A 24,471-nucleotide genomic window follows, 5' to 3' on the forward strand; every position below is an offset into this window, starting at 1 on the left:
TACACCACTCAGGTTTTACAAAGGGACTTTGCAAAGCAGTGAGTAAGCAGAATGTAGCTACATCCTTTACATACAGTAAAGGTGCAAATATTAACTTTTTCCCCATAAAGACAACATTAAACAGCCTCTGCTTTACCCTTAACGGTGAGTTTTGCCATCCGAGTATATCAATAAAGACGTGGTTTGACTATTAGAATAGTTTCTGGGTTTTTCCAATGGTAGCTGTATATGCAGAGACCAGTTTGACTAACTTCTGATTTAAACCCAGTCATTTTGTTATACAAGCATGAAAGAAAAAAAATATTTAAAACTCAAGCACGATTATTGTTTAGAAAACCAACACTGTTTCTGTTTTGCTCCTAGTTTGTGGTGAAGTTTAGTAGTAACAGCTTTGCCATTTATAATATGCTGTGTAAACCCAGACGAGCGTCTGATATATTGTGTATATTGTTTGTTTTATTCTTGATTTTTTTTAATCATTACTGAGATAAAGTGAGAAAGTCAGAGCTCCACTCCACTACTGAGCTAGAACGCTAAAAAGTAAAGAAAAGAAACATCATCATCCGTTAAATATACAAAATTGCCTTTATTTAATAAAATATACAAAGAGCACAAAAAACTCAAAATCAAATCTCACGAGTGGAGTCACTCATGACAGCCGTCTGCGTTCACAGGACGATGGATAGGTAGTCACAAACCTGAAGTCAGAGCAAACGAGAACATCTGGATGTTTTAGACCGACAGCACCTCAAACTCTGAGACGTTAATGACACTTGACGTGCGAGCTGTGTGGATGAACGGGCATCATACCTTGCAGCTTATCATGAGGTTGGGAGAGCCTTCTGTGTTAGGAGCTACAGAGAACACGGGGTTGTGGAGACAGTCTTCCATGTGCTCCGACACCCTGGACTCCAGAAGATGCTGCAGGACATCAGGAGTGATGCTCTGCTTCTAAGGACAATGCAGACATTTCATCATTTTTCCACTTTCTCTCCTCTTTCTTTGCCTTTACAGGCTTTCAGCATATTTTAGCTACATAAACTATTTTTATTTTATTCAAATCAAGATGTGTTTCCTTGAAAAGACACTTTAAAGGACTGTACAGTCATTCTAATAAGAAAATTCTAAGTTTTCAAATAAAACATCTGGTCCTCAGCAGGTTTGCCAAGTCTCTAAAAAGAACACAGCAGCTCAGCTTAGGTCTGGAAGGCTGCATATGAAGGAACTACAAGGAAAACCAAAAGAACAATGTCCTTTGGATACTACAAGTGGAGATGTTTGGCCATAAAGCACAGCACCCCTTTTGGAGAAAACCACACCTCATAACAGCTGTGAAGCACGGTGGAGGAGGGGTCATGATTTGGGCACCTTGCAGTAACAGAGTCACACATCTGTATACCAAAGAGTCAAACGTGAGGACATGAGTCCAACAGCTAAAGCTGGGCTGAAACTGGATCATGCAACAGGAAAATGATCCAAGAACAGCAACAACAACAGAAGGGCTCAGAAGAAGAAAAAAATACTGAAATGTTGTGGTAGAAACTTAAAAGAGCAAAATTCCTTCACAATGATGTGAGAGGCTGGTGGTAATACAGGAAATGCTTCAGGTTATTGCAGCTAAAGGTGCTTTTGCAAGGTTCTGTATTTGAATTTAGCTCATTTTAAAAGCTGCTAAGGACCCGATTATTTTTTATAATGGCCTGTTCTTTTTCATGCGACCATAATTGTTGTGGTTAGGATTAACAGGCTAGGGAGTGCACTGTGAGGGAATCTCCTCACTAAGACAATCAGCCTGACACAGCTCGTACACACAGAGAGGAGCAGGTCGTCACTTTTGGGACATTTTAGCCAAAATCTAAACATCAAAGTTAGACAGCTGCTGGGATAGGTGAAGAACACACAGGCCTACAAAACTGTATCAAATTATTAAGGAGGAGAACAAAGACTGAATTTATGATGCAAACTGATAAAAATAAGGCTATCATGAACAATAATAGAGTGCCAACCAACTATGATTTCTAAAGCTAGTGAAGCCTTCATAATGAGTTTTTATTTCCAAAGACTTCAATTTTTAATAGATTAGAGTTCAGCAGACAAACCTTAGTGTTGATATAAACTCCACAGGGGCAGGAGATAAAGAAGCTGTTGATGTTCAGGTTGTTCCTGTAAGATTAAGAAGCAAGCTCAGGTTGAAGCAAGACTGACAAGATGCCAAAAATTCTGAATTTCATGTCAGTGTTTCATGACTACTCGGTGTGTAATGGCCTTCAGATTCTATTTGTGACAAAGAAGAAACTGTGTGTGCGACCGCTTTGACAGAAAACATTTTAAGGCAAGTCGACCGCTTTAAATCCCAGTTAGAAATCACAAAATGAGAAACAATTGTTGCTGTCACATGTTTAAAGCAATTGATTTCCAAACTCACGTGTGACATATGGGGCAAATAATACGCATCTCATCCATTCCTTCCACGACAGATGATATGTACTGCTGCTCAAACAGCTGGTTCTTCTCGTACTCTTCAATAATGGACATCTCTGCAGCACAGAGAAACACAGAGGCTCAGAATCAACAGGATCACACAGGCTGGATCTCCACTGAAAACACCTGTGTTACCTTCAGACATGAGCTCCTGTTGGATTTCCTCGAGCACCGCCAGTTCATCGTACTCCCTCATAACACCCAACATCTGTAAGGAAAGGTGTCAGACCAGTTCTCAGTCAGATTACACCAACTAAGCTCTGATCTGCTATCACTGATTGTAATCAAGCTTGCAGATCCAGCACAGTGTGAACGCCAAAGCAGTTTTCACATTGTACAGATTTTTATCTAAATTAACAGCTAAAAGTGACCAAAGAATGAGAGACAAACGAATTCCAAACGCAGAAGACATTCCTAATAAGAAATGAGGATATGCTGGGAGAGACAGACCTCTGCCATGCCCGCAGGTCCCCACAGTGAGGGCAGTCTCTGGTCCTCGGACTGCAGCGCGCTCCACTCCTCCTCCATCACCTCCTGGACGATGATGGAGGCCCCGGAGCTGCTACACTGCTGGCTCTCTCCCATCTGCCGGTATTTCTCCAGCAGCCTGGCCCGACTGTTTTTTAGCCTGTCTACACAGCGCTTAAAAGCACAAGAAAATAACGCACTGCAGTGTTAGAGTCATTGCCTGAAAAAGTTAGCAACATGCTAGCTAACTAGCTCACCGACACCTCGTAATTACCTTGCGATATGTTTCTTTCCATGGCGCAGTCGTTCCTTTATACAGTGAGCGGTGTCTGTGCAGAGCGTCCATCAACAGTCTGTGGAGGCTGTCCGTTTACAATTACTCTTTGAAACAATCCGGCTAAAGTTGGAGAAGACTTCAAAATCAAAACATTCCGGCTTTACGCCCCGCCACCCGGAAGTTGACATGTACTGGCCCGGATTGCATGACGGGTTATGTAGTTTTTGACTGAAAAATACTAAAACAATAAATAAATAATAAAATAAATACAATAAAAGTCCTGTCAGCTTTAAAGAATTGAAATAATATGGGTAATCAATAAGATTAGACACGAGTCTATTAAAATTCATGAAAGGAGGATGTCAAACTCATTTTTCTTCATGGACCACACAAATCCCACTTTGATCTTCTGTCAGTGTAAAGAGGTTTAATTGCATATTTAAGCCCTGAGGTGCATTAAAATAATAAGAAGTATAATTTCTACAGAGCATCTCAGTGTTTCTACATGACAAAGAAACTGTATGGAAATAAATGTGTCAAATTTTAGAAAAAGTTCTGGAAGGTGTAGCTCAGTGACTCGCCTGTAAAATTGAAAGTTGGGGGGTTTTTTAAGTCACTGTGAAAAAGTGAAAAAACAGGAACTTTTCTCTTTCATCTAAGTTTTTTTTTTTTTATCTATTATCTATTACCTGATTACTTTGGTGTCATATCAGTAAAAATAAAAATAAAATAAAGCTGTAAAACCTAAACAGTTAAAAGTCCAAAATTTAATTTTTCCTCTTTTATGTAGTAAGAAAATTACAATATTTAAAAAAAAAATACTGGAGGGGTGCCTTGACCCTTTAAGATACTATACCACACACAAAATTAAAGAATTACACCTGAAATAATAAATAATAAAAACAATAATAAGTTAAATATAAATATTTCTATTTCAACAAAGCAAAACAATCAAATGTTAAAATTTTGAAAAGCCTTCCTGATCTGTTTACTCAGTCTGTTGATGCCACCAGCTCCTGTGCTGCTCACACTCAGTTTGTGCCTGATTGCTGTAATTTACTCTAAGTGATAATAACAAATAATAATTTAAAAAAAAACATCATTTATTATTATTGTTGTTGTGTATGTGTTATTTCAAAAATGATAAAACATTCACAGGAAACCTTCATGCTGAACAAACTCAACCAAACTAAATCACACAAATATGCCTTAAGTTATGTCATTAATAACTGAATGCAGTAAAATTTATAGGAAGAAAACTACAATGAAAATAAGAACTACTGCTAGTTAATTTTTCCAAATTACTGCTTATTTACTGCACATCATCTTGTCTTATGTTCATGGCCTATTACATGTTTTTGAATTTTACCCAAGACAGTTTGAAAGTCAGAGGTTGAAATTAGAGCTGCTTGAAGAAAATGTAATGTAATTGTGCATACAGCTGCCTGTGTGTCATCCTCAGGGTCGGGCCTGAATACTGCTTTGTTTCGGCATCCTGAATGCATCATGCCACAAAGCATAAGGTCAACAGCAAAGCACTGATTGCTGATCAATAATGTATCCCTACTGTGCTTTATTGTACCTTTAAGAAAATTGAAAATCATTAAGCATCTGATCCATAAATCTGAATATTGATTTATTCGTCATATATTCATACAGTCACCCATCAGCTGTGCCTCACTGTGTATCTTATTCTTTGCAGAATTTAGATAAAGCTTCCTCTTTAAGAAGCTTTACAAAAGTCCCTCCTCGTGTCCCACTCAGTGGCCTCCGTTGCCCGTGGGTAGAGCTGTATTTGGGAAGAGAGCCATTCAGATAAATCCATTTTCCAGCTCACTGCCTTTTTATGGAGTCTGGATCGTGGATGAAAAAGTGTTAATGCTGTTGGAAAGCAGCTGTACAGGCTGATTTTACACTGACTTTCATCTGGAGAGAGACTGCGGGAAGCATCGGGTTTTGGTGTCTCCTGCAGAGTGTCAGAGAAGTGCCTGCAAAAGGGTTTGTGATACTCCTCCTGATCAGTGCTGGTTGTCATTTTTGAAATAATGTCATAACTAAGTACATTTTGGAAATATCTGGGTAGTGATTGGCTGAACTGACAAACTTATTATTGTTTCATTATCTCCTTTCAGAGTTACACTAGTTTTCCTTTTTTTAAAAAAAGCATTTTGCTGTTCACTAACTTCATCAAAATAACGGCTTCTTCTTTGAATAATTGTGCTGACAGGCCCTTAAGGGATTCTAATTTCCATGAAGTCAATGTTTATTTTCTTAATAGTTTCCAATTTTAATTGTCTTTTAATGTCACTCAAGTGTTCAATGACATTTTAAGCAAACACTTTTCTTTAGCCAAAAAGAGCAGGGGCGTCAGATCTGTATGTGTAAGTGCAATGTGTGTGTGCGTGTGTGTGCGTGTGTGTGTGTGTGTGTGTGTGTGGGGGGGGGGGGGGGGGGGGGGGGGTATTTCTGGTAATCAGTGCTTTGATGAGCAGGAGGGGTGTGATGAAGGGCATTGCTCTGAGGAAGCAATTGTTTTTCAGTCTGTGCGTGTGGGCTTTGATTGTTCTGAGCCGTCTGCCAGATTGCTGTGATTCAATCAAGGGGTGGGCAATGTAACACAGTTGGAAAGAGCACGGTCTTTGTGGTTTTTATTACAAAAACTAAATAAATAAATGTACCAGCAATATCTGTATGAACCAAGCCAGCTTCAGCTTTCTAACCAGGTTCTGATTGTCAGACGTCATCCCTGCTGTTGTAGTGATGTCAGACAGCTTACGAATAAAAAGGCTCAGAAAGCAGGAATGTAGGAGTCGTGGTTTCAGGATCGGAGTGGAGATTTCACACAAGGACAAAACACCTAAGGAGTCCTGAGGTCCCTTCCCAGGCGCAGGATGAGGTGGGGCAAGATCTCATCTCATTACTGGTGTTTCACCCTTAATCCCGGTGATGATAAAGATCCACGCCTTTTTTCACGCCTTGGCTCATGTGATGACTCACATGATCAATAGGGTTAGTGACCCACGGAACAATGGGAACAATCCCTACTAGGGGTTAAATACCTGGGACTCTCCACCAATTGGTTTTAGAACTGAAGAAGCCTCTTGGATGAAGTCCATTTGACTTCCTTTTTTCAACCACTCAAAAAAGCCCTGACCTGGACAGCCGACAACCTGCGCAGACACACTGGGAACATGTATGTAGCTTTCTGTCTCTTTAAGAATGTATTCATGTTACCTGTTAAATAGAAAATATAGTCCCAGGGCGCTACATTTATGTAGATTGTGAATGTAAGGAGAAAATGGATTTTTAACATTGCCCTTTTTCTGAGAGAGGAGCTGGTTAAGACTGAGTCAGCTGACTAAATGGTAAACAGACTTGTTCTTATTTAGGACTTTTCTACTACGTAGTATTTCCCCCAGTATTAGCCCTGTAATGGGAGGACCAATGAGGTACACAGCCTCTCCGCAATGTCCATAAACTGCACGAGAGGCTAAGAAAATAGATGTGATGTCACTGAAACTGCCAGCAACTATAAAAGTGGCATTTGATTAAAAATAAAAACATTTGTAGTTTTCTGCCAGACTTTCATCTGAAAGATCTGAAAAATGACTCTGTGTGTGTGTGTGTGTGTGGGGGGGGGGGGGATTCGCCCGTGAAGCTGCTATTTTTTGTTAGCAAACACGGTGTTAACGGGGCTCGGCCTCACTCGCTGTGATGAAGTGATTCACAAAAATCATTGCGCTGATCCTCAGCAGCCTCCCTCCTCCACCTTCACCACCACAGCACAGCAGCAGCAGCTTCGACACGTTTGGCCGGCTGCTTCAGCACCTCGGAGAGCGATAGGTTGGAGCCCGCGGGCGGCCAATGGCTTCAGCGGCGGCAGCAGCATCCGGGCAGCAGCCAATGAGAGAGCGCCGTTTCTCTCCCACATCCAACCCGAATAAGTGCTGATGCCCGCATCTCTCTCTCTCTCTGTCTCGCTCTCTCTCTTTGCTTTGCTGCTTTACTGGGGGAATAAGCTGCCGTCTATTTTTGGACTTTATCGTGGCCATGTTTTTCTGTCCCCCTCTCTCTGTGTCGCCGCTTTTTTGTGTTAATGTAGGTTTTTAGACCAGCGGGCCGGCGTGCTGTTTGATTCATGTCTGGCAGGGCTGTGAGCATCAAACAGCCTCCACCGTGTAGGTTTTTGGGCTTCTCAATGGAAGACATCTCTCCACTCGCTGCGAGCGAAGGAGTGCGGCACATATTTGCTTTGCGTGTGTATTCCCGCAGAGGAGCGAGAGACTCTTTCTGAATGAGGCTCTGAAGGGAAGGGGCGCGGGCAGCAGACCTGTCGGTGTTCGAGCGAGACCCGTTTGGCTGGACGAGCTCGTGCCGGCGGTTGTGGATACCGTGGGCGGAAAGCTTTTTCACATTTTGATCTTACCCAGCAGCGAGGGTAGGGGGGAGGTCAAGGTGGGATACATGGATTTCACAAGAAGAGAAGATTAATTAGAAGGTAGGATACATGTTTTTTCCCTGTAACACCATCCTTGTCAGGTAATGAAATATTAAAGACGCCCAAATAACTCTCAGATAAACGCAGAATCAGTCAGTACACAGTACACAGTAACCCTGCTCAAAAAAAGAGAAAAAAACATTTTTTTTTTCCCTAATGTTAAGGGCCGTGGATGCCTCTCGGTGTGTGTTTCTGATGCTGCCTGGTGTTGGCGGTGTTGATGGTGTTCGGGGGTGGGGGGGTGTTCAAGGCTTCCATTTTGAAGCTAAGATGGATGCTTGCGCACATTTCTTTTCCCTGCCTCCGTGGCCTTATCTCGGTTCTTATATAATGCTGGTGAACACTGGTAGGCCCATGCTGGGGCTACCAGTGCCGTCTATATGCAGCTTTATGTGGGGCGGTGCGGCCATTTATACATGACTGCTGTGATGGAATGCCAGCTATTTGTGTGGCTGCACGATTTATTATGAAGTTTCTGCACAGACACCTAATGCAGTTGGCTGACTCTTTCACTCATTGGTATATTGCTGTAACCATAAGCAATGGGGTGCTTTTCTTCACTAAAGAACATACAGTGCCAACAGCTCAATGTGGACCTTGGAAGCAGAGATTTGCGCAGTTAAAAAAACACTCCCACCACCTAACCTAAAATCCTCCTATTGACGTGTTCTGAAAGGGGGAAGCTGGTCTCGTGACCTGCTTTCATCTGCATTTGCAGGCTCTTCCTTCAGGCAGGAGCTTCTTCAGTTGTCATTGTTACAAGTGGGCAGTAGATTCACTGTGTAAATGTCTATCTGGGCGGTTGCAGGTTGTTTCTCATGGTCTAGCAGATAAAATTCCAGGTTTTTCACCAATGATCACCAATGATAGATGTGTTGATTTGTAAACACTGATATGATTGATATTTATTGTATGCTACTGCAGAGTAGGCGGGTGAGGCAGCTAGCAGTGTTGCATCACAACAAAATTTTCCTGTGGCTTGAAAACTATGTTTGTCCACTGGGTTTTCTCCAGGAGCTTGGATTCTTCCTCCATCAAAAGAAAACAAAAAGGCACTGCTTGTCTGGATGCTGTTTGCAAAAGAGTTACTGAAATGTCAAGAATTTGACTTCCTAGTTAAAAATTTTAAGCAAACTACCTTAGCCAAGCTGGGGGCCTTGGAGGAATAACTAGCAAGAAGACCTTGAGAACTGTTGTTTGGGCCATTTTCATCTGATTTGCGTTTGATATCACGAAGTAGGAACCAGAGTGTCCTTTCTGGTCTCGAAAACTAATCTCACTTTTTAAAATCATATTCAAGGTCTTCCTTACTTGGAAACCCAAGAGGAACAAATAGAAAGTATATCTTGATGGGTTTTCCCAAACATTTTCCAAGTTTTCCTATTTTCCCTCACTAAAACAAATAGAATGTCTTCCGATCTTAAAGATATCAAAATATCTTTGGACTCTCAACCAAATTTGTCACTTTTTATGGTTAAAAGAAGGCAAGGGGTTATTTCTGGACTAGTATGAAGACCTTGAGCACCAAAGTGTGTGAGGTCCTTTCTGGCCTTGAAAATTTTTGCCTCACACTTAGTTCAAAGTCTGTTTGCTTACATTTTGCAGAGCCTTTTAACCACATTTCATGGTTGACTGGAGCAGACACTAGTCAACCTCAATGGGAACACAATGGCTTCTCGCTTTACTCTTTTTTCAAAAGGAGAAGTAAAAACTCCGTTGAGATAGTCCTGTGCTAGAAAACTGTGAAAAGTCCTATCTGAAAGTCCAACAGCCATGTGGGGTGTTTCATCTGGATATCTTGTCATGGTTGTAGTCTTCAGTTCATACTGCCCTTGGAAAACTAGTTTGTGTATAACCCAACACATTTAACTTAGAGATTTTAACAATATTTCTTGGTTTTCCTCATTCTCTCCTCACCAAAACAAGCCAAAGCTCAGGTGTGAGAATTGTAGCATTTAAAATAGTAAAAAGAAAAACTTAACTCATACTACACTTACTACGGGCCTTTCTTTCATCCCAGGATCTTTTTTCAGAGACTGTAGCTCATTTTTCATGTTTGACAAGGCTGACAGCAGCAACCTCATGAAATTATCTAACTGGATGGTCGAATTCATAGTGAGGAAACTCTCTTAGCAGAGGAAGGCAATAGACTGAACGCTTTAGGGGAAAGTTCACCATCCCAATCATAAATATTCTCTTTTGAGTCAGTGTCTGTCTTTACTTCTGGTCTTGCAAACAGGCAAAAAATATTCATCATTCATATTCAATATTCATCAGCTAGTGGAGTGTTAAGTTCTAGCGTCTAGGTCTATTCTTTGCTTTGATAAACCAATCCACATATACATCTCATTCTCTACTGAGAGAAGACTGATTCAACTTCATCAGTTGAAATGAAATCTATCTAATATTGAATACTGCTGCTTTTTCTGTTGTTTGCGCACAGGTTCAACCTCTTCCAGAAGTGAGACGCTGACCCTTTCCAAGCTTTTTGTCTAGACTAGTCAAAAAGCTTTCCCCCACTACTTTCCACTGCACCCTGTCTCTGCTGCTAACTCTAACCAGACATCATGGGTACAGTGTTATCGCTGTCTCCTAGCTACCGGAAGGCAGCCTTGTTTGAGGATGGGCCGGCCACGGTGGGCCACTACACCGCCGTCCAGAACAGCAAGAATGCCAAGGATGCCGCTGCTGCAGCAGCAAAGTCCCTAAAACGCCCCTCAATCATCAGTGTGCTCCCATGGAAACGTATAGTGGCTGTATCAGCAAAGAGGAAGGGGTCCAAGAAATTACAGTCAGACAGCGGGGATGGAGGGAAAGGAAGCTCTCCGGATGGTCATGCAGCCGCCACCACCAACTCAGCCTCCAATAGCCTGAAGCTCAAGAAGTCTCAGTCCTGTGCTAACCTCTCATCCTATTCATCCAGCCAGGACCCAGCAGCCACCACTACCACTACCTCCTCCCACCTGCCCGCCTCCAAAACCTTGGCTAACGTAGCTACTGTCGTTGCCAAAAAGAATTCCCTCACAGGTTCTGGCATCCAGCCTTCCACTGCAGCTGGAACGCCAAAACGTGTCATTGTTCAGGTAACCTTCACTCTATAGTAAAAGAAAAACTAAAAACTCATCCATGCATAATTTGATCAAGTCTTCTCTCCTTCCCTCCTAAACACAGGCGTCCACGAGTGAACTTATGCGCAGCCTGGGTGAGTTCCTGTGCCGTCGGTGTTACAGATTAAAGCGTCTATCCCCGACAGATCCAGTGCTTTGGCTACGCAGTGTGGACCGCTCCCTCCTTCTTCAGGGCTGGCAGGATCAGGGCTTCATTACTCCAGCCAATGTGGTCTTCCTCTACATGCTGTGCCGCGATGTGGTCTCAGCTGAGGTGGCTTCAGAGCGCGAGCTGCAGGCCTCACTGCTTACCTGCCTCTACCTGTCCTACTCCTACATGGGCAATGAGATCTCCTACCCACTGAAGCCCTTCCTGGTGGAAGCAGAGAAAGAAGCCTTCTGGGACCGCTGCCTGGACATCATCAACCGCATGAGTGGCAAGATGCTCCAGATCAACACCGACCCACACTTCTTTACCCAGGTGTTTGCTGATCTGAAAAATGAGAGCAAGAAAGAGGAAGAGAAGACCAAGCTCCTCATAGGCCTTGACCGATAAGAGGGCGCTGGGAGGGGGGGAAGGATGGAAGGATAGACGGTGAATAGGTTGAGGACAGGAAGACTAATGCAATGCAGTGTAACGTTACCTTTGAGCTGTAATGCTGTCTGGCGTCTCTACTGGTGATTATTAACCAATTTTTCCAATGTAGAAGATTGATCTTCTTGCATGAAACATAGTGTTGATGATAAATTTACCCAAAGGCTGCAGTTAAAAAAAGCAGATAAAATCAGGATTGCTGAGGTGTTTCTCAAACCGCCAGTCACATCGACTGGATCTGATTAGATTCCCAAGATTAACAGGCTACTTGTTGGCATTCAGCATCCAGGTCCCTGAGCTCAGGGTAACAAGTTTTAAAGCTGAGATACAACTGTTCAGATTCCCAGCAACAATTTATCTGACAATGTAGACAAGGAAAGCCATATTTTATCAAAAGCATGGCTAGCAGAGATCATGACAAGACATTAACAGCATGATAGAGAGAGCAAGAGATCCACTGGATTTACCTTTTACCTTGGGTGTAAAGCGATTTGTCAGTCTGGCCTTTATGTTAAGAAATAAAGTGCAGACTAAGTTTTATTGTGAAAATGAATACAAACATAAATGGGTTTAGAGACGCCAGACAACACAGATTTAGTTACTGAGGGTGGATATATAAATATATATATATATATACTGTATATGTATACAGTATATATTTAGCATTGAGGCATTTTTATCTATAGAGAATTGAACCACATTGCATGAGGTCACTTCATATGTCCTTGCACATGACCACTTGCTTATTGCCAACTCCGCTTTACCTTATTCCTAAAGTCCTTCCCAAGCTTTACTGCACTCATCAAAAATGGTTCTGCAAGGTCCATTTGCATAACATAAAGAGTATTAACTTGCATAGAGTGGATGAGATCAAGTCAACCAGATTGTTTAATTGGCCCTCCTATTTATTGTACTGTAGTGGATTCATGCATCCGCATATTATATAAAGTACTGTAGTTTTAAAGGAATTGGGTTTATCCAGTCAAATATTCTGGGAATTAGGAGACCATTTGTCTATTTTTAAGAGTATGACATGCTAATCCTTTTGGGACAGATGAATAATTATTAAACAAGCCCTTGTGTAAGCTGTTTACATTTACAAATACGTGGGAAAATGCAATACTGACCCCTCCAGGGCACATTTTACACAGGGAACGAGCTCATTTATTTCTCTTACCCTGCACTTTCTCCTGCAGTCCATATTGGTGCTGACAACAGAAAGAAAGAAAGAAAGAAAGAAAGAAAGAAAGAAAGAAAGAAAGAAAGAAAGAAAGAAAGAATACTTTTAAAAGACTACACTTGTGTTGGGTGCATCACACTGTATGAATGACTGGTGGTGATGGGTCATGGGGGATATGTTCTTATAGCAGATCATGTGATCGCTTTCTCAGCCAATGACTACACAATCAAAAGTAAATGTGAGTATGCTCCAGCTGTGGAAGTGCAGAGCCAGACACAACAATCGTAGATGTGACTTTTCTTCCAAAACAAAACTTTGATGTTGCTGTCACCACTTGGTACCAGAGACCTCGGCTGCTGTTTGAAGTCCCAACACCCACCCCTCTTTCCTCTGCTCATGGCTCTCCACAGCAACATGGACGAAATAAATCAACACAGATTCTCTCTCTCTCATTTCGATCGCTCCGGTCTGGTCTGAACCAGTCATGTCTTGTCTGGTGCAGTTCAGTCCAGTTGTCCCATATTTAGAGACTCTCTGGTCCACTGACCTGATGGCTTACTTATTCACGGAGTTGTTTGACATGCATGTGTGCTTCTATAGGTTTCCTAGCATGCTGCTTTGTGTTGGGCACGCCATGCCTCATGTTACAAAAGAGACTGAGCAGTTGCTATGCTGAACTGCTGAAAGCTAGACTGAGCGATGTGACATCCGGGCGCAAGGACGATCCAATGAGGGCAATATGTGAAAGGTTAGAAGTGGACATGCCATTACTACAAATCTATCAGTCAACGCAAGGTCAAGCATTTGCCCTTAAAACAGATTTTTGGTATTCATGTACACAGAGGCCTAAAAGAGCCCACCGAGATTAGCCTCTATGTCTCTTTGGTCACTTATTTGGTTTGTCCAAAGAGAAAACTGAGAACTAATGAACTGTAAAAACAAAATGTTTTACATTTTGGATCAAACGTAAATGTGATCATAGTAAGAATTGATCTAGAAGCTAATTTCATCTCGTTTCTGCAACTATACCTGTTGAGCATGTTGCTAAAATGCATCTCACCCCTAATCCTACCCCATGTGGCTCTACAGCAACCTATTGTACATTAACTATCTGAGATCTAAGCCCCAAACCCTAAGTTTTGTAGACAAGAAAATAAGGGTTTTTTTGAACAAATGTAAACACATTTTGATGTGTCAATTAGAACCGATATGTTCTTTGTCCCGTTATTGCTAGGCCTTAGAAAAAATGAACAAATATTACATATTCTGATAGTATAGGGTGATTACTTAGGCCTCAGAGGGTAAAGAGTACAATAGTTCTGACTTTTGGTAAGCAGCCACATTTTCAGACTGAAGACTTACAAAAGGCAGACTAAAATCTCTAGACTTCCTGTCTAAATCAAACAATTTCCATCCATATATCTGGTGCTTTTTTTCTTCCTAAATCACCTAAAGTCCACCTTTAAAGACCCCACATCTTCAGATTGTATGGCTCTTTCTGTTTAGAAGTTTCAAGCCCAAAACTGAATTTTATGAAGAAGCTCAAAGGTATTATGATTCAGTTTTGGAAAGCTCCTCCAGAATGACAAGAGAGATTATAGAAGAGATTTCAGTCTGTGTCACCAATAAATTTATTGAAAACTTTGATGGTCCATTACAGGATCCTTGTAAGGGTAGTCCTTCAAAACATTATGATGGCTAAATGGATATACTGATCTTATACATGTCCCCCTGAGGTGAGAGTGTTATCCTTGATGATGTCATATCTCTAAGTCTAACAGTAGCCAATAAGATGTTTTCAGTTTTTGAAAACCTGCGCCCTCTCGGCAGGGCGGAGATCTTGTGCCATATCATTCTAAGACTCATTATTTCATACAAAAAGAAAAAGAAAACAAAATAACATGAGCCAAGAAAGACTATAAAGTTGTCATGAGTAAGCTTTTTCATGATATTGCTGCATTGTACATCCGAGATGTAGACCAGAAAAAAGACTTTCTTTACATAGTAAGGAATAGATGCCAAAATGGAAAGCTTGTAAATTCAATATACAGAGAAGTTGTTTGTGTCACTTTGCAAAATATATGCCAAAATTGGAGTCATCCAACACTGGAGCGTTCAACATTCAGTTTAATTTGTGTATAATAATATTTGGCCTTCCCTTGTAATATGAAAAAAACAAAACAAACACAGAAATGAAGACTTTGCTTTTAAAAATGAGGAAATGGATTTTAAATCAAACAGAATGTCATGCCTCTTTCCAGACTCGTGTCTTCACAAAGCAGGAGATGTTTCATGCTAAGATGATAACCAACTGGGCTGCAGCGCTTTCATGCTCTGAAGAAAAACATGTAGCCTTGATCCAGAGTCAGACCTCATGAGACAAATATGCACTCTAAGAATGAATCCATGGCAAACATGCTTGTTTACATGACCTTCCTCCTAGCTGTTTCTGATGGGTTGAATAGTAGACAAGTAGCATATTCCTCAAAAGCATTCACAAGATGACTGTTGAATAATCCTGTTTGCAATTTCTTGTACTTGACGATCCAAAAGGACCTTTCTCTGCAGGCAAAAGGATAAAAGACAGGTCAAATGGTTACAAATCATCAACTCCATAACAAGATGTATGTGAACTGTAATAAGTTAATGTTATACAAGAATTTGCAATTTTAATTCATGTCAGTACTTTCAGTATCTAACAGATTTAATAGAAGAATGACACGGTTTTAGAATTAAAGGTTAAAGGTTTGCTAAGCCCCACAACACAGGCCAAGCCTTTGGTTGTCTAATCTTACAGTGATAAGGGCAGCAGGTGTGGTGGCAAATCTTAGATTGTAATTGATCCAAAAATAAATAATTAATCATTTAATTAAAAGAATTCCATAAAACAAATTTCTCATTTCTAGCTAACAAAGGTTACTGGCTTAAAGAACAACAGTCAAAGGCTAACTAACTTGATGGCTATTTGACATAAACATTAGCTAAAATATTCTCTAAATTATTTTTTTATTATCTATAGCTGCGTCATGTCAAAATTACTTGTTGGAATGAATTCTGTCTGTACAATGCACAGGTGACTTGTGAATGCTAACAATAGCATTTGCCTTGTTTGTGTCACTATAATAAACCAGTAGCTGAAGCGAGCTATTGATTTAGTGGCTAATATTTTTTTAAAAGAAACCCTAATTGCCCACACTTAATGGATAAAGTGTGCATATATGGTTGCTAATAAACAGCTAAATTGAAACTGGGAAAGCAAGACAACAGGTTTACTAATGAGATGTAACTGTCCAACACCCATTGCCCTGTTAAATGGGGATTAGCTGTCACTGTGGTTGCCAGTGTTTGTTCGTCACTGGTAGTCTCTTACAAAACAACCTTTAACCAAAGTATGTTCAGCAAAACACACCAAAAGAAAGGGTGAAGTAGATGAACATTTATCAAGAGTTTTGAGAACAGGCACACTCAAGCGGATACAAAAAGTTATTAATTTATTAGAGAGATATGAAAAGGCTTTTAATGAAGCAACTGGTTGCTACAAACAACTTCATGCTTGAAGACAAAGGCTAAAGCTAACAAGCAAAAAGTTAGCTTCGTCACCGAATAAAAACATTGGTCTGTTCAATTCATACCTTATAGGGAATAATGTCAATAGGACTCTTATTTTTTCTTCTTTTAATGCTAGGACAGTAAGATGCCTGTTAAATGTGACGTTATCTTGGGTGATGCTAGCTAGGGTTGCTACAGTAAATGTTAGTGGATCTAATGGACAATACTGCTAACACTAGCTTAAACTCTGATAGCATCAAAGTCACAGATAGTGTATATACAACTAAGTGGATGTGATTGTGATAAAAGGGGCACTGCATTATTAAAATAATTAGCTGCTTGGCCTTTTGGGTAACTACTGTTGGTTAAGCTAATGATTGTATCTTACGTTAGCGATGAGAAACATAGCTTAACTCATTTCTCATGGAATGGCACCGATAAGGAACCACCTTAAACTCTGGAAATGTGTCTTTCCACATTGTGAACAAACCCAAAGCTTGAGACCTCTTGTGCTGCATTACAGTTCCTAAGCTGTGAGTGAACAATCATTAAACAAGCCGTGATTTTTCACAAACGGTCAGCGCTACTCGTTCTCTGATACACTGCATATTCTATTTTCTTTATTCAGTACCCTTGTAGTGTCAGATTTTGACACTGATGTTAGGAGTGATGATTCTTAATGTGTAAAATTACCAAAATATTTATGACCACTTTCCTCCTGCTCCAGGCCTGTCAGCTGTGCAGGGACAACAAAGAAAGAGAAAACCGAAGGTAAAGGAAAGCTGTCCTCTGAATGAACCTTTTTCTTGCATTGGAGAGGGAACGTATGAGTTGATAACACCCCCTCCGATTCATGTTCTCATCATTGATTAACTCATAACCATGTGCCATATTTTATCTTGCGAGACATACAAGACAAAAAAACAACAAAAAACAAAACAAAAAAACTATTGTGTGACATATGCTTCTAATGATGAAGTCGGTTTTCCTTCCTTTTCATTTGTGAATCATATTGTGTAAACAAGAATCTTTGGTGAACAAAGTCAAGGCTACTAGTGTTACTAGAGTGCTGATGCTGCAATCTGTTACTATGTGGATGTATGAATATGTATGTGAGAAATAAGAATACTTTGATCAACTGTTACAGGTACTTTATATAAAAATCTTTACAAGCATGGTGTTCTGTATTTTGTTCAGGTGTTATGACTGATATTGAGACAGTGCTTACTCGGACCACAGAAAGGCAGCAGAGAGTCTCTGAAGCTGCACATTTGAGGCAGCTGAAGAGGAGCAGGGAGGAAGAGCATCATAATAATTTTTGAAAAAATGCAATTACTCACTAGCTCCCTAACCTGACCCTCGAGAGTCATTAAGAGCAGATTTAATTTTAGTTGGTGATAAAAATTTTAATACCAAATCCCTCAATTCATTGATCATTCTGCTCTATACATCTGACATGAAGAGAAACTTACTGATAATGCTAAACACACAAATACTTGAACTTTAATCTTAGTTTCTGATGAGTTTATATTCAATTGAAAAACTGATCATACTAACCTCTATATTCTGATAAAAAGCGAGAAACAAAAAAAAAACTGCTGCTAGGCTTTTGAGCATATAGTGCATACAGTCCTTCTACAGACCCATCACACTAAACTGAAGGGACAAAAGACCCGAGGTATTACCAGAGACTTGTCTAAGAAAGAGACACAGCAGAGCATCCTGATTTTAATCCTGATTTGACACCAGGGACCATTTGCAACCTTTATTAAAGAGGCTATGAAATTCACAGAAAGAGGCCTTTAGGTCTGGTGAGTATAGCAAGTCTATAGATTATTTTACAAGAGCCTAAATGGAAATATAGTTTGTTTCTTAAAGGTGGTGATGGTGGGGTAGCAGGCAGGCCAAGATAATCAACAGGAAGTGAGATGAAGGGCAGTGGAGAATGGTCAGGCAGGCGAGATGCAGGTAGGTGCTGGTCCCTTTTCATTTACACGTGACGACTGGATTGTGAGGGCAGGTGAGCTGTTACTCGTGAGAGTTTACTTTTCCTCTGTGCTTACAGGAACCAGAGAGGCAAACCATCCAACCCTCTTTGAAGAACGACTTTTCACACCACCAGGATGGAGGCCCAAACTGGTCCTTAAAACCTGCATGATGAGAAAATGACTAAGAAACAGACGTGATGGCTGAAGGCCAGGAAAGAGAAGCACGAGGCAGACTTACAGAGCAGACCTCAAATGACACAATATGACTGTACATGAGTCAGCTTATTGATGTAACCTCTGACCTGCCTTTGAATCCTTGGAAAACAAAGGAAACCAATCAGTTGCTTTTCCCAGTGTAGTTGCACCACTGTAGCAGGAATAACTTTGTGATTACATTTTTTTAACAATAAATCACCATAACTAAATAAAGTGTGGAGTTGTCTGAATCTGAATCAAACACTGGTGCATATAGACGAGTCTAATTCTGTACATTTAAACTGAACTTACCTGAACTCTGTCAGCTAACCTTCCACCTCAACAGCTAAAGAAGTTATGCATGTTTGATCAAAGTTAGAGTCAAGCTGTGGCTGTGAGGTGACTGTGGCTCAGGCGGTAGAGCAGATCAGCTACTGATTGGAAGGTTGGTGGTTCGATTCCTGGCTCCCCCAGTCTGCAAGCCAAATATCCTTGGGCAAGATATTAACCCCAAATTGCCCTCCGATGCGTTCATCAGAGTGTGACTGTGTGTGAATGCTTATCAGTTGCACTTGGCTTTATAAGTGGGGGTGAATGTGACATGTTGTATAGAGTGCTTTGAGTACTCCGGGAGAGTAGAAAAGCGCTATATAAGAATCAGACCATTTAACTCAAAATTTTGGAAATGTAAAGATTGAAATGAAGTAATTAAAGTGCAGTAACAATCTTCTACTTCTTCCCTTAAAGGTTTTAATGGTTTTTATGAGACATCACCTTGAATATGATTGCATCAACAACATGTCTCAAAAAGCTGGGACAGGGTCATGTTTACCACTGTGCAGCATCACTTCTTCTTTCAACAACAGCACATACACTCCTGGGAACTGTGGAAAGAAGCTGCTGGAGAGGAATGTTGTGCCGTTCTTGTCTGATGGAAGATTCTAGCTGCTCAGCAGTCTTGGCTCTGCTTTCTGTATTTTTTGTTTTATGACGCTTCAAATATTTTGAGTTGGTGAAAAGTCTGCATTGCAGGCAGGCTGTTCCATGCTGCTGTGATAGATGCAGTGTGTGGTTTAGCATCGTCTTACTGAAATATTCAAGGCCTTCCCTTAAAGAGGTGTCACTGGATGGGAGCAGATGTTGCTGTGAAATCTGTATATACACCTTTGAGCATCAATGGTCCCTTCCCAGGTGGTTTCTTTGCTTTCTGTCATCAGATTTTGGGTTTGTGAGATCTGCAAATCATTGTATTCTGTTTTTATTTACATTTTACACAACTTCCCAACTTTTGATAAAATAGAATAGATGTCTCCAAAAGTTGAATCTGTTCATCTGGACGTAGCGTTTGTGGGAGAAACGTTTCGTCACTCATCCAAGTGACTTCTTCAGTCTCAGCTGACTGCAGGTTTCCCCAAACCTTATAAACAGTACATTTGCATAATGACTGAAACCAGCCCACTGAAGGAACAATGGGCTGGGAGGTCAGTTCCTTAATCATAATTATGCAAATTCCCATGACCATTGATCAACAATCACTGACCAAAACCCACTGATCAAAGAACACTGATCAATGGCCATGAGTACCATTCACAGAGAGTTGGGGAATGGCTGCAATCACAGCATTGTAAGATGGTGACAGATGTACCCTTAGGCCCCCTCCTCGATTCAGAGATGGTCTTTCCCTTTTCACGTAAATGGCCTCCTTGACTCCGCACTCAAACCAGCCTTCCTCCCTGTCCAGGATGTGTACATCCTCATCATTGAAAGAGTGTCCACTGGCCTGTAGGTGTAAATAAACTGCAGAGTCCTGGCCTGATGAGGTTGCTCTTCTGTGTTGTGCCATCCACTTATAGAATAGAATAGATGCTTTTAAATTTTACATTTCAATGTGCTGTTGTTAGTTAGCTAAGTGATCTGCAGGAATAATATTAGAGTAAAAATAATCTTTTTTTACAAAAAAAAAAAACCTACATTAATGTCCAGTTTATGTTAGAGTCTTATCTGCTGTGTCAATTTGATTCTTTAATGTAAACACAGAAGTTAGCCGATCATCGTTGCAGTTTGGCTGAGACTTTCTTCAGTTTCCTGCTTCTTCCTCCTCTAACTTTGTACGCTATAGCAAGTCTCAGCTGCTATCAGGACCTTTAAGCCATCAAACAAACATACAGCCTGGACATCGCTGCTCTCGGAGCGCTGCTGTCCGTGGTGCTGAATTAGTTCAGCCGTGGGGTGGTGCAGTTCAGCAGCGTGTGGAGCAGAGCGCTGTCCGTGGTGCTGACATGCAGAAATCTGAGACTCTGGCTTCATTTACCAAACAAAAAAAGCCGATAAATAGAGGCAGGACACCAAATGTGTGATGACACTTACTGCACTGAAAGTCTCTTTAGAATTTAGAGATTTCACATTGTTGTTATTATAAAAAGGAAAAAAAAATGTCTAATATCTGTGCACGTGCCAAATATGCAAACGCTATCCACCGGGATTCCACTCTTAACAATGTAGACCCACTTTTGCCTCGTGGAGGGGCTCAAAGATCCAGACGAGTAGGGTGACGTCCCCCTCCGCTTCCGCTCGAATCAGCCAATCAGAGCCGAGTGCGCCGCAGCTTATAAGCCCATCTGCTGTCGATCCTTTCGCCCTGACCGTCCCTGCTGTCCTGTGTGCCGCTGAGTCAAACTGCGACCCCCTGATCTACCGCAACCGTGAAGATGGCGACCCGGGTAAGCTCCGTGTGCTGCGTTTATTCCTTTAACAAATCGCTCTCACTCCGGCTTGTGGCTGGTAATGAAAGAAGCGCACCCGCAGCGCAAAATGTCGGGCGAGCCGTATGTGCGGACTGTCAGGGGTCTCGGTACACGGAGGACCTGAATGTCACCGCGACTGCGGACTCTGGTGTTTATTTCACACAGTATAATAACGCGTGGCTTGTGCAGCAATTTGCGACAGGACAGTGTGTTCGCCACCAGACCCCCCACCCGTTACAGCTGCTTCGGTGCTTAATCCTGGGCTCTGCTTGTCCTTGACGCGACTGCGTGAAAAGCGACCACTGAGAAGCTTCGTGGATGCGTGGAAGGGTGCACGGTGTTGTGTGGGACGCGCAGAGTGGTGGTTTGGTGACACGGGTGAAAACAGCCTTACGTGCTCCAGTGTGTGTGTGTGTGTGTGTGTTTGGCGTTAGGGAGCGCTGGATGCGGTGTGAAGCAGCAGAGCAGCACGGCTGACTGGTGGGCTGTGTGCATATGTAGGTTGCGTGCAACCTGTCGAAGCAGAGGGAGGATGATGTCAGGTAACCGGCCTCAGCCTGCCCTAGTAGCCCGCTGTCATTCTTACACAGCCCCGGTTATACAGGTCATCGGAATTATTAGCGTCACACCTGCCAATAACACCAGGACTGATACTGCAGTAGGAGTTATACCCCCAGACTGCTGCCTTTATTATGCAACAGAGGCACAGCCCTGCCATCGAAACACAGTTCTTCAGATGTGAAACAGTAAATGCAGTAAATAGCAACCTGGTCAGTAGGGTGGCATATACTGAGAAATTCTGGGTAAGCTAGCACCAACACCTCTGTGTCTTTGTTGTAGTTTATTACCCCTTTGTCCTCGGCCAACAAAGAAATCTTTATAAACAAACAATACTGTTTGCAGGGCTTGTGAACTTTTAGCCCACACAACAGATAAATGTCGACAGTTGACAGATGTTCTCGTTTTTGCCGATATATATATATATCATTATTCCATCCCTGTTTTACCTCATGACTCTATGTGTGACTCTCGAGAAACATATTGACACCTGATATCACTGTTGTGTCTGTGTGGTAAATATGATGCTACCTCCAGCAGCTGCTCAGCTTAGCTTAGCATAAAACAGGCAAACAGTGGACATGGTTAGCCTGGCTCTGTCTAATGGGAATCAAGTCAGACTAAGATCTTCTCTAAAGCTTACCAGATAACATTTTATCACATTTGTTTTCACTATGTAAAAACAAAGTGCCAAGACTACACTGTTAAATGGTGGATATAGGATATGGGCAATATATCGAATATACTCGATGTGTCACATGTTTTTCCACGTACGATGGTTAAAATGGTTTTATCGTAACCATCGAGGGTAAATTGCCATGGCAATATTAAGCTGTCAGCATGTAATTAACTTTGAGGGATTTTTTCTCCCACATGCTGCGAATGCATCATTAATTTCCCCCCTCCCAATCGGAAAATTTTCTACCTGCCCTGAGCAGGCACCGCTCAGTTTCAGTTACAAAAAATAATTCAAGTTAATTTTTGTGAAATTAAGATCAGCAGTGTCATAAAAAACGCAAACAATCAAATTCATTTAACTGAGTTTCACTCCTTATTCTCAGTGTTCCACAGCTTATTTGCAATGACTCTGTCCCACCAGCTCTCCAGTTTGAGATAAATTTCACATCTGGCATCATGTAAGTCTGTTTGTCTCAGAGTGACAGAATTTTATCACTAGATACATGCGTGTCTGTCATTTTTTTGTAACTGCAAAGACCTTTTCAAAAGATACTACACTACAATGCTAACTTACACATGTTCAGTTCAGGCAAACTTTAAGTGGACTTTAAAAGCCAGTAATGACTATTTGTTTGTGCTCTCTTAAGCTGTTACGTGTCCATGACCGAGCACAACACCTGCGTTACAGGAAACAATGAACGGAGGAGCAGCATCGCATCCCAGTATAGAGGTTTTTCATGTAACATTATGTGGACTTTACACAAGAGCTGTCCGCCATATAGGATGTGATACAACTACTAGTTACAAGGGGAAATGTGTATCTGATTGGCGAGTGGTTCCTGGAGGTCACCAGTTGTCCCTTGGTGAAATCAGCTGCAAAGAGTGTAGCAGACTGCTAGCAGACTATACCAGACTGTACCAGCAGACTGGTACAGTCTGCTAGTGACCCAAAGCAGTTGCAGAGAGGTTTTTGCCTCACCAACAGTGGTAACCAGATGGTCGTGCACCAGTCTGTAGGTCTGCGTGACTCTGGGGCTTTGTGCACTTCACCCTACATGATTGTCACACATCCAATATGGCGGCCAAGATAATGTCACATGGTTAGCGGTCACATGACTCCTCAGTGAGATAAATAAGCAACTTCTGTAGACACAGATGATAAAATATGGAACTGGAAATTAACAAAATAAGTCCCCTTTATTAGTTATTGCCTGGAGATGTCTCAGGTTCTGCTGTTTCAACATGAAATCTTAGGTAAACAGTGGTGTTATCAACTGCATTAGTGAAGGTCCAGCTTTATTTAGGTGCAAAACTTTAATTAGTACAGTTAACACCTTTGTGTAATGTCAAAAAGCCTGGCACAAAATTCTTCTTAAAATGACAATTCTCATTTTTCCAACTCTGTATCCAAGCTTTGTGCTGAGCTAAGCACATCAGCTGTTCGCTATATACTACACAAATATGAGGAAGGTTTAAATCTTCTCATGTCACCATCGGCCAGAAAGCAAATGGATCAAACCAACAAGTCACTTACAAAGTCTACGACACAATGGCTTTCTGAAAAAAGCCCATCCTACCACGTCATCCTGTAAATGGTGCAGTGCAGCTTCAGTTCCAGGGCAGAGCTTGTATTAATTTGAGTTGAAGACAGACTCATCAGCACAACAGAGCAAGTGGTCTGCCGAGTCATGATGCAAGGTGCTAACACCCTTAGCATTCCACACTACAACTTTTTTTTTTTACAGTAAAACCGAGTGTGCTTCTGATTGAGGGTGTGCCTTGTGCTGGTATATTCAGTGTATTTTAACATAACCTCTTGATCACCTCTCTGCAAGCTAAATATGGAGAGCAGCACATGCACACAGCGTTAGCTTGGTGCTGTTATCCAACGAGCCTCAAGCTGCTTGTGCCTGGATTTCATGTGTCAGTGGAAAACATGACTGCTATATCACACTTAAAGTGGAAGCACCTCCTCCGTCAGTGGGACCGTTTCCTGATAGCTCCAGCTTTTGTTATCCTCTATCAGTCCGATCCTGCTGAGCCATGACAGGCTATGACATAACCATTTTATCTTTAACACTCAAACCACCATCGTGTCTTTACAGTCCGACTGATGCCTGATTTATGAGGTTTAGCATTCAAGGGAGCTCAGT

At 41.5% G+C, this 24,471-nt stretch overlaps 3 protein-coding genes across 5 annotated transcripts in view; 2 read left to right on the forward strand and 1 right to left on the reverse strand.

Moving 5' to 3' along the window:
• Positions 1-562: 562 nt before the first annotated feature.
• Positions 563-3,419, reverse strand: rpain (RPA interacting protein). Of its 2 annotated transcripts, none has more exons than XM_005468580.4 (7): positions 3,224-3,419; positions 2,932-3,123; positions 2,617-2,689; positions 2,426-2,537; positions 2,100-2,163; positions 811-948; positions 563-698 (listed from the first exon to the last, which is right to left on the reverse strand). In XM_005468580.4, exons 1-7 carry the CDS (start codon positions 3,293-3,295, stop codon positions 669-671), a joined length of 681 nt encoding a protein of 226 aa, XP_005468637.1. In that variant the 5' UTR covers positions 3,296-3,419; the 3' UTR covers positions 563-668. The 2 variants fall into 2 exon arrangements, with proteins under 2 accessions (XP_005468637.1, XP_003446451.1); XM_003446403.5 differs by having other exon boundaries at positions 811-951; positions 3,224-3,418.
• Positions 3,420-7,158: 3,739 nt separating this feature from the next.
• Positions 7,159-17,330, forward strand: LOC100704251 (cyclin-dependent kinase 5 activator 1). Its single transcript, XM_003446404.5, has 3 exons — positions 7,159-7,724; positions 10,168-10,807; positions 10,896-17,330. Exons 2-3 carry the CDS (start codon positions 10,292-10,294, stop codon positions 11,385-11,387), a joined length of 1,008 nt encoding a protein of 335 aa, XP_003446452.1. The 5' UTR covers positions 7,159-7,724; positions 10,168-10,291; the 3' UTR covers positions 11,388-17,330.
• Positions 17,331-20,908: 3,578 nt separating this feature from the next.
• Positions 20,909-24,471, forward strand: part of LOC100697603 (vesicle-fusing ATPase) — a 62,667-nt gene continuing 59,104 nt past the window's right edge. The window contains exon 1 of one of the 2 annotated variants that reach the window (XM_005468579.4): positions 20,909-21,058. In XM_005468579.4, the coding sequence (XP_005468636.1) occupies positions 21,047-21,058 (12 nt within the window). In that variant the 5' untranslated portion in view covers positions 20,909-21,046. The remainder of the gene's footprint in view (positions 21,059-24,471) is intronic. The other variant, XM_025906705.1, reaches the window with a different exon arrangement.

The sequence above is a fragment of the Oreochromis niloticus genome, linkage group LG4 (genome assembly GCF_001858045.2).
Source record: "Oreochromis niloticus isolate F11D_XX linkage group LG4, O_niloticus_UMD_NMBU, whole genome shotgun sequence".
NCBI classification, from domain to species: Eukaryota; Metazoa; Chordata; class Actinopteri; order Cichliformes; family Cichlidae; genus Oreochromis; species Oreochromis niloticus.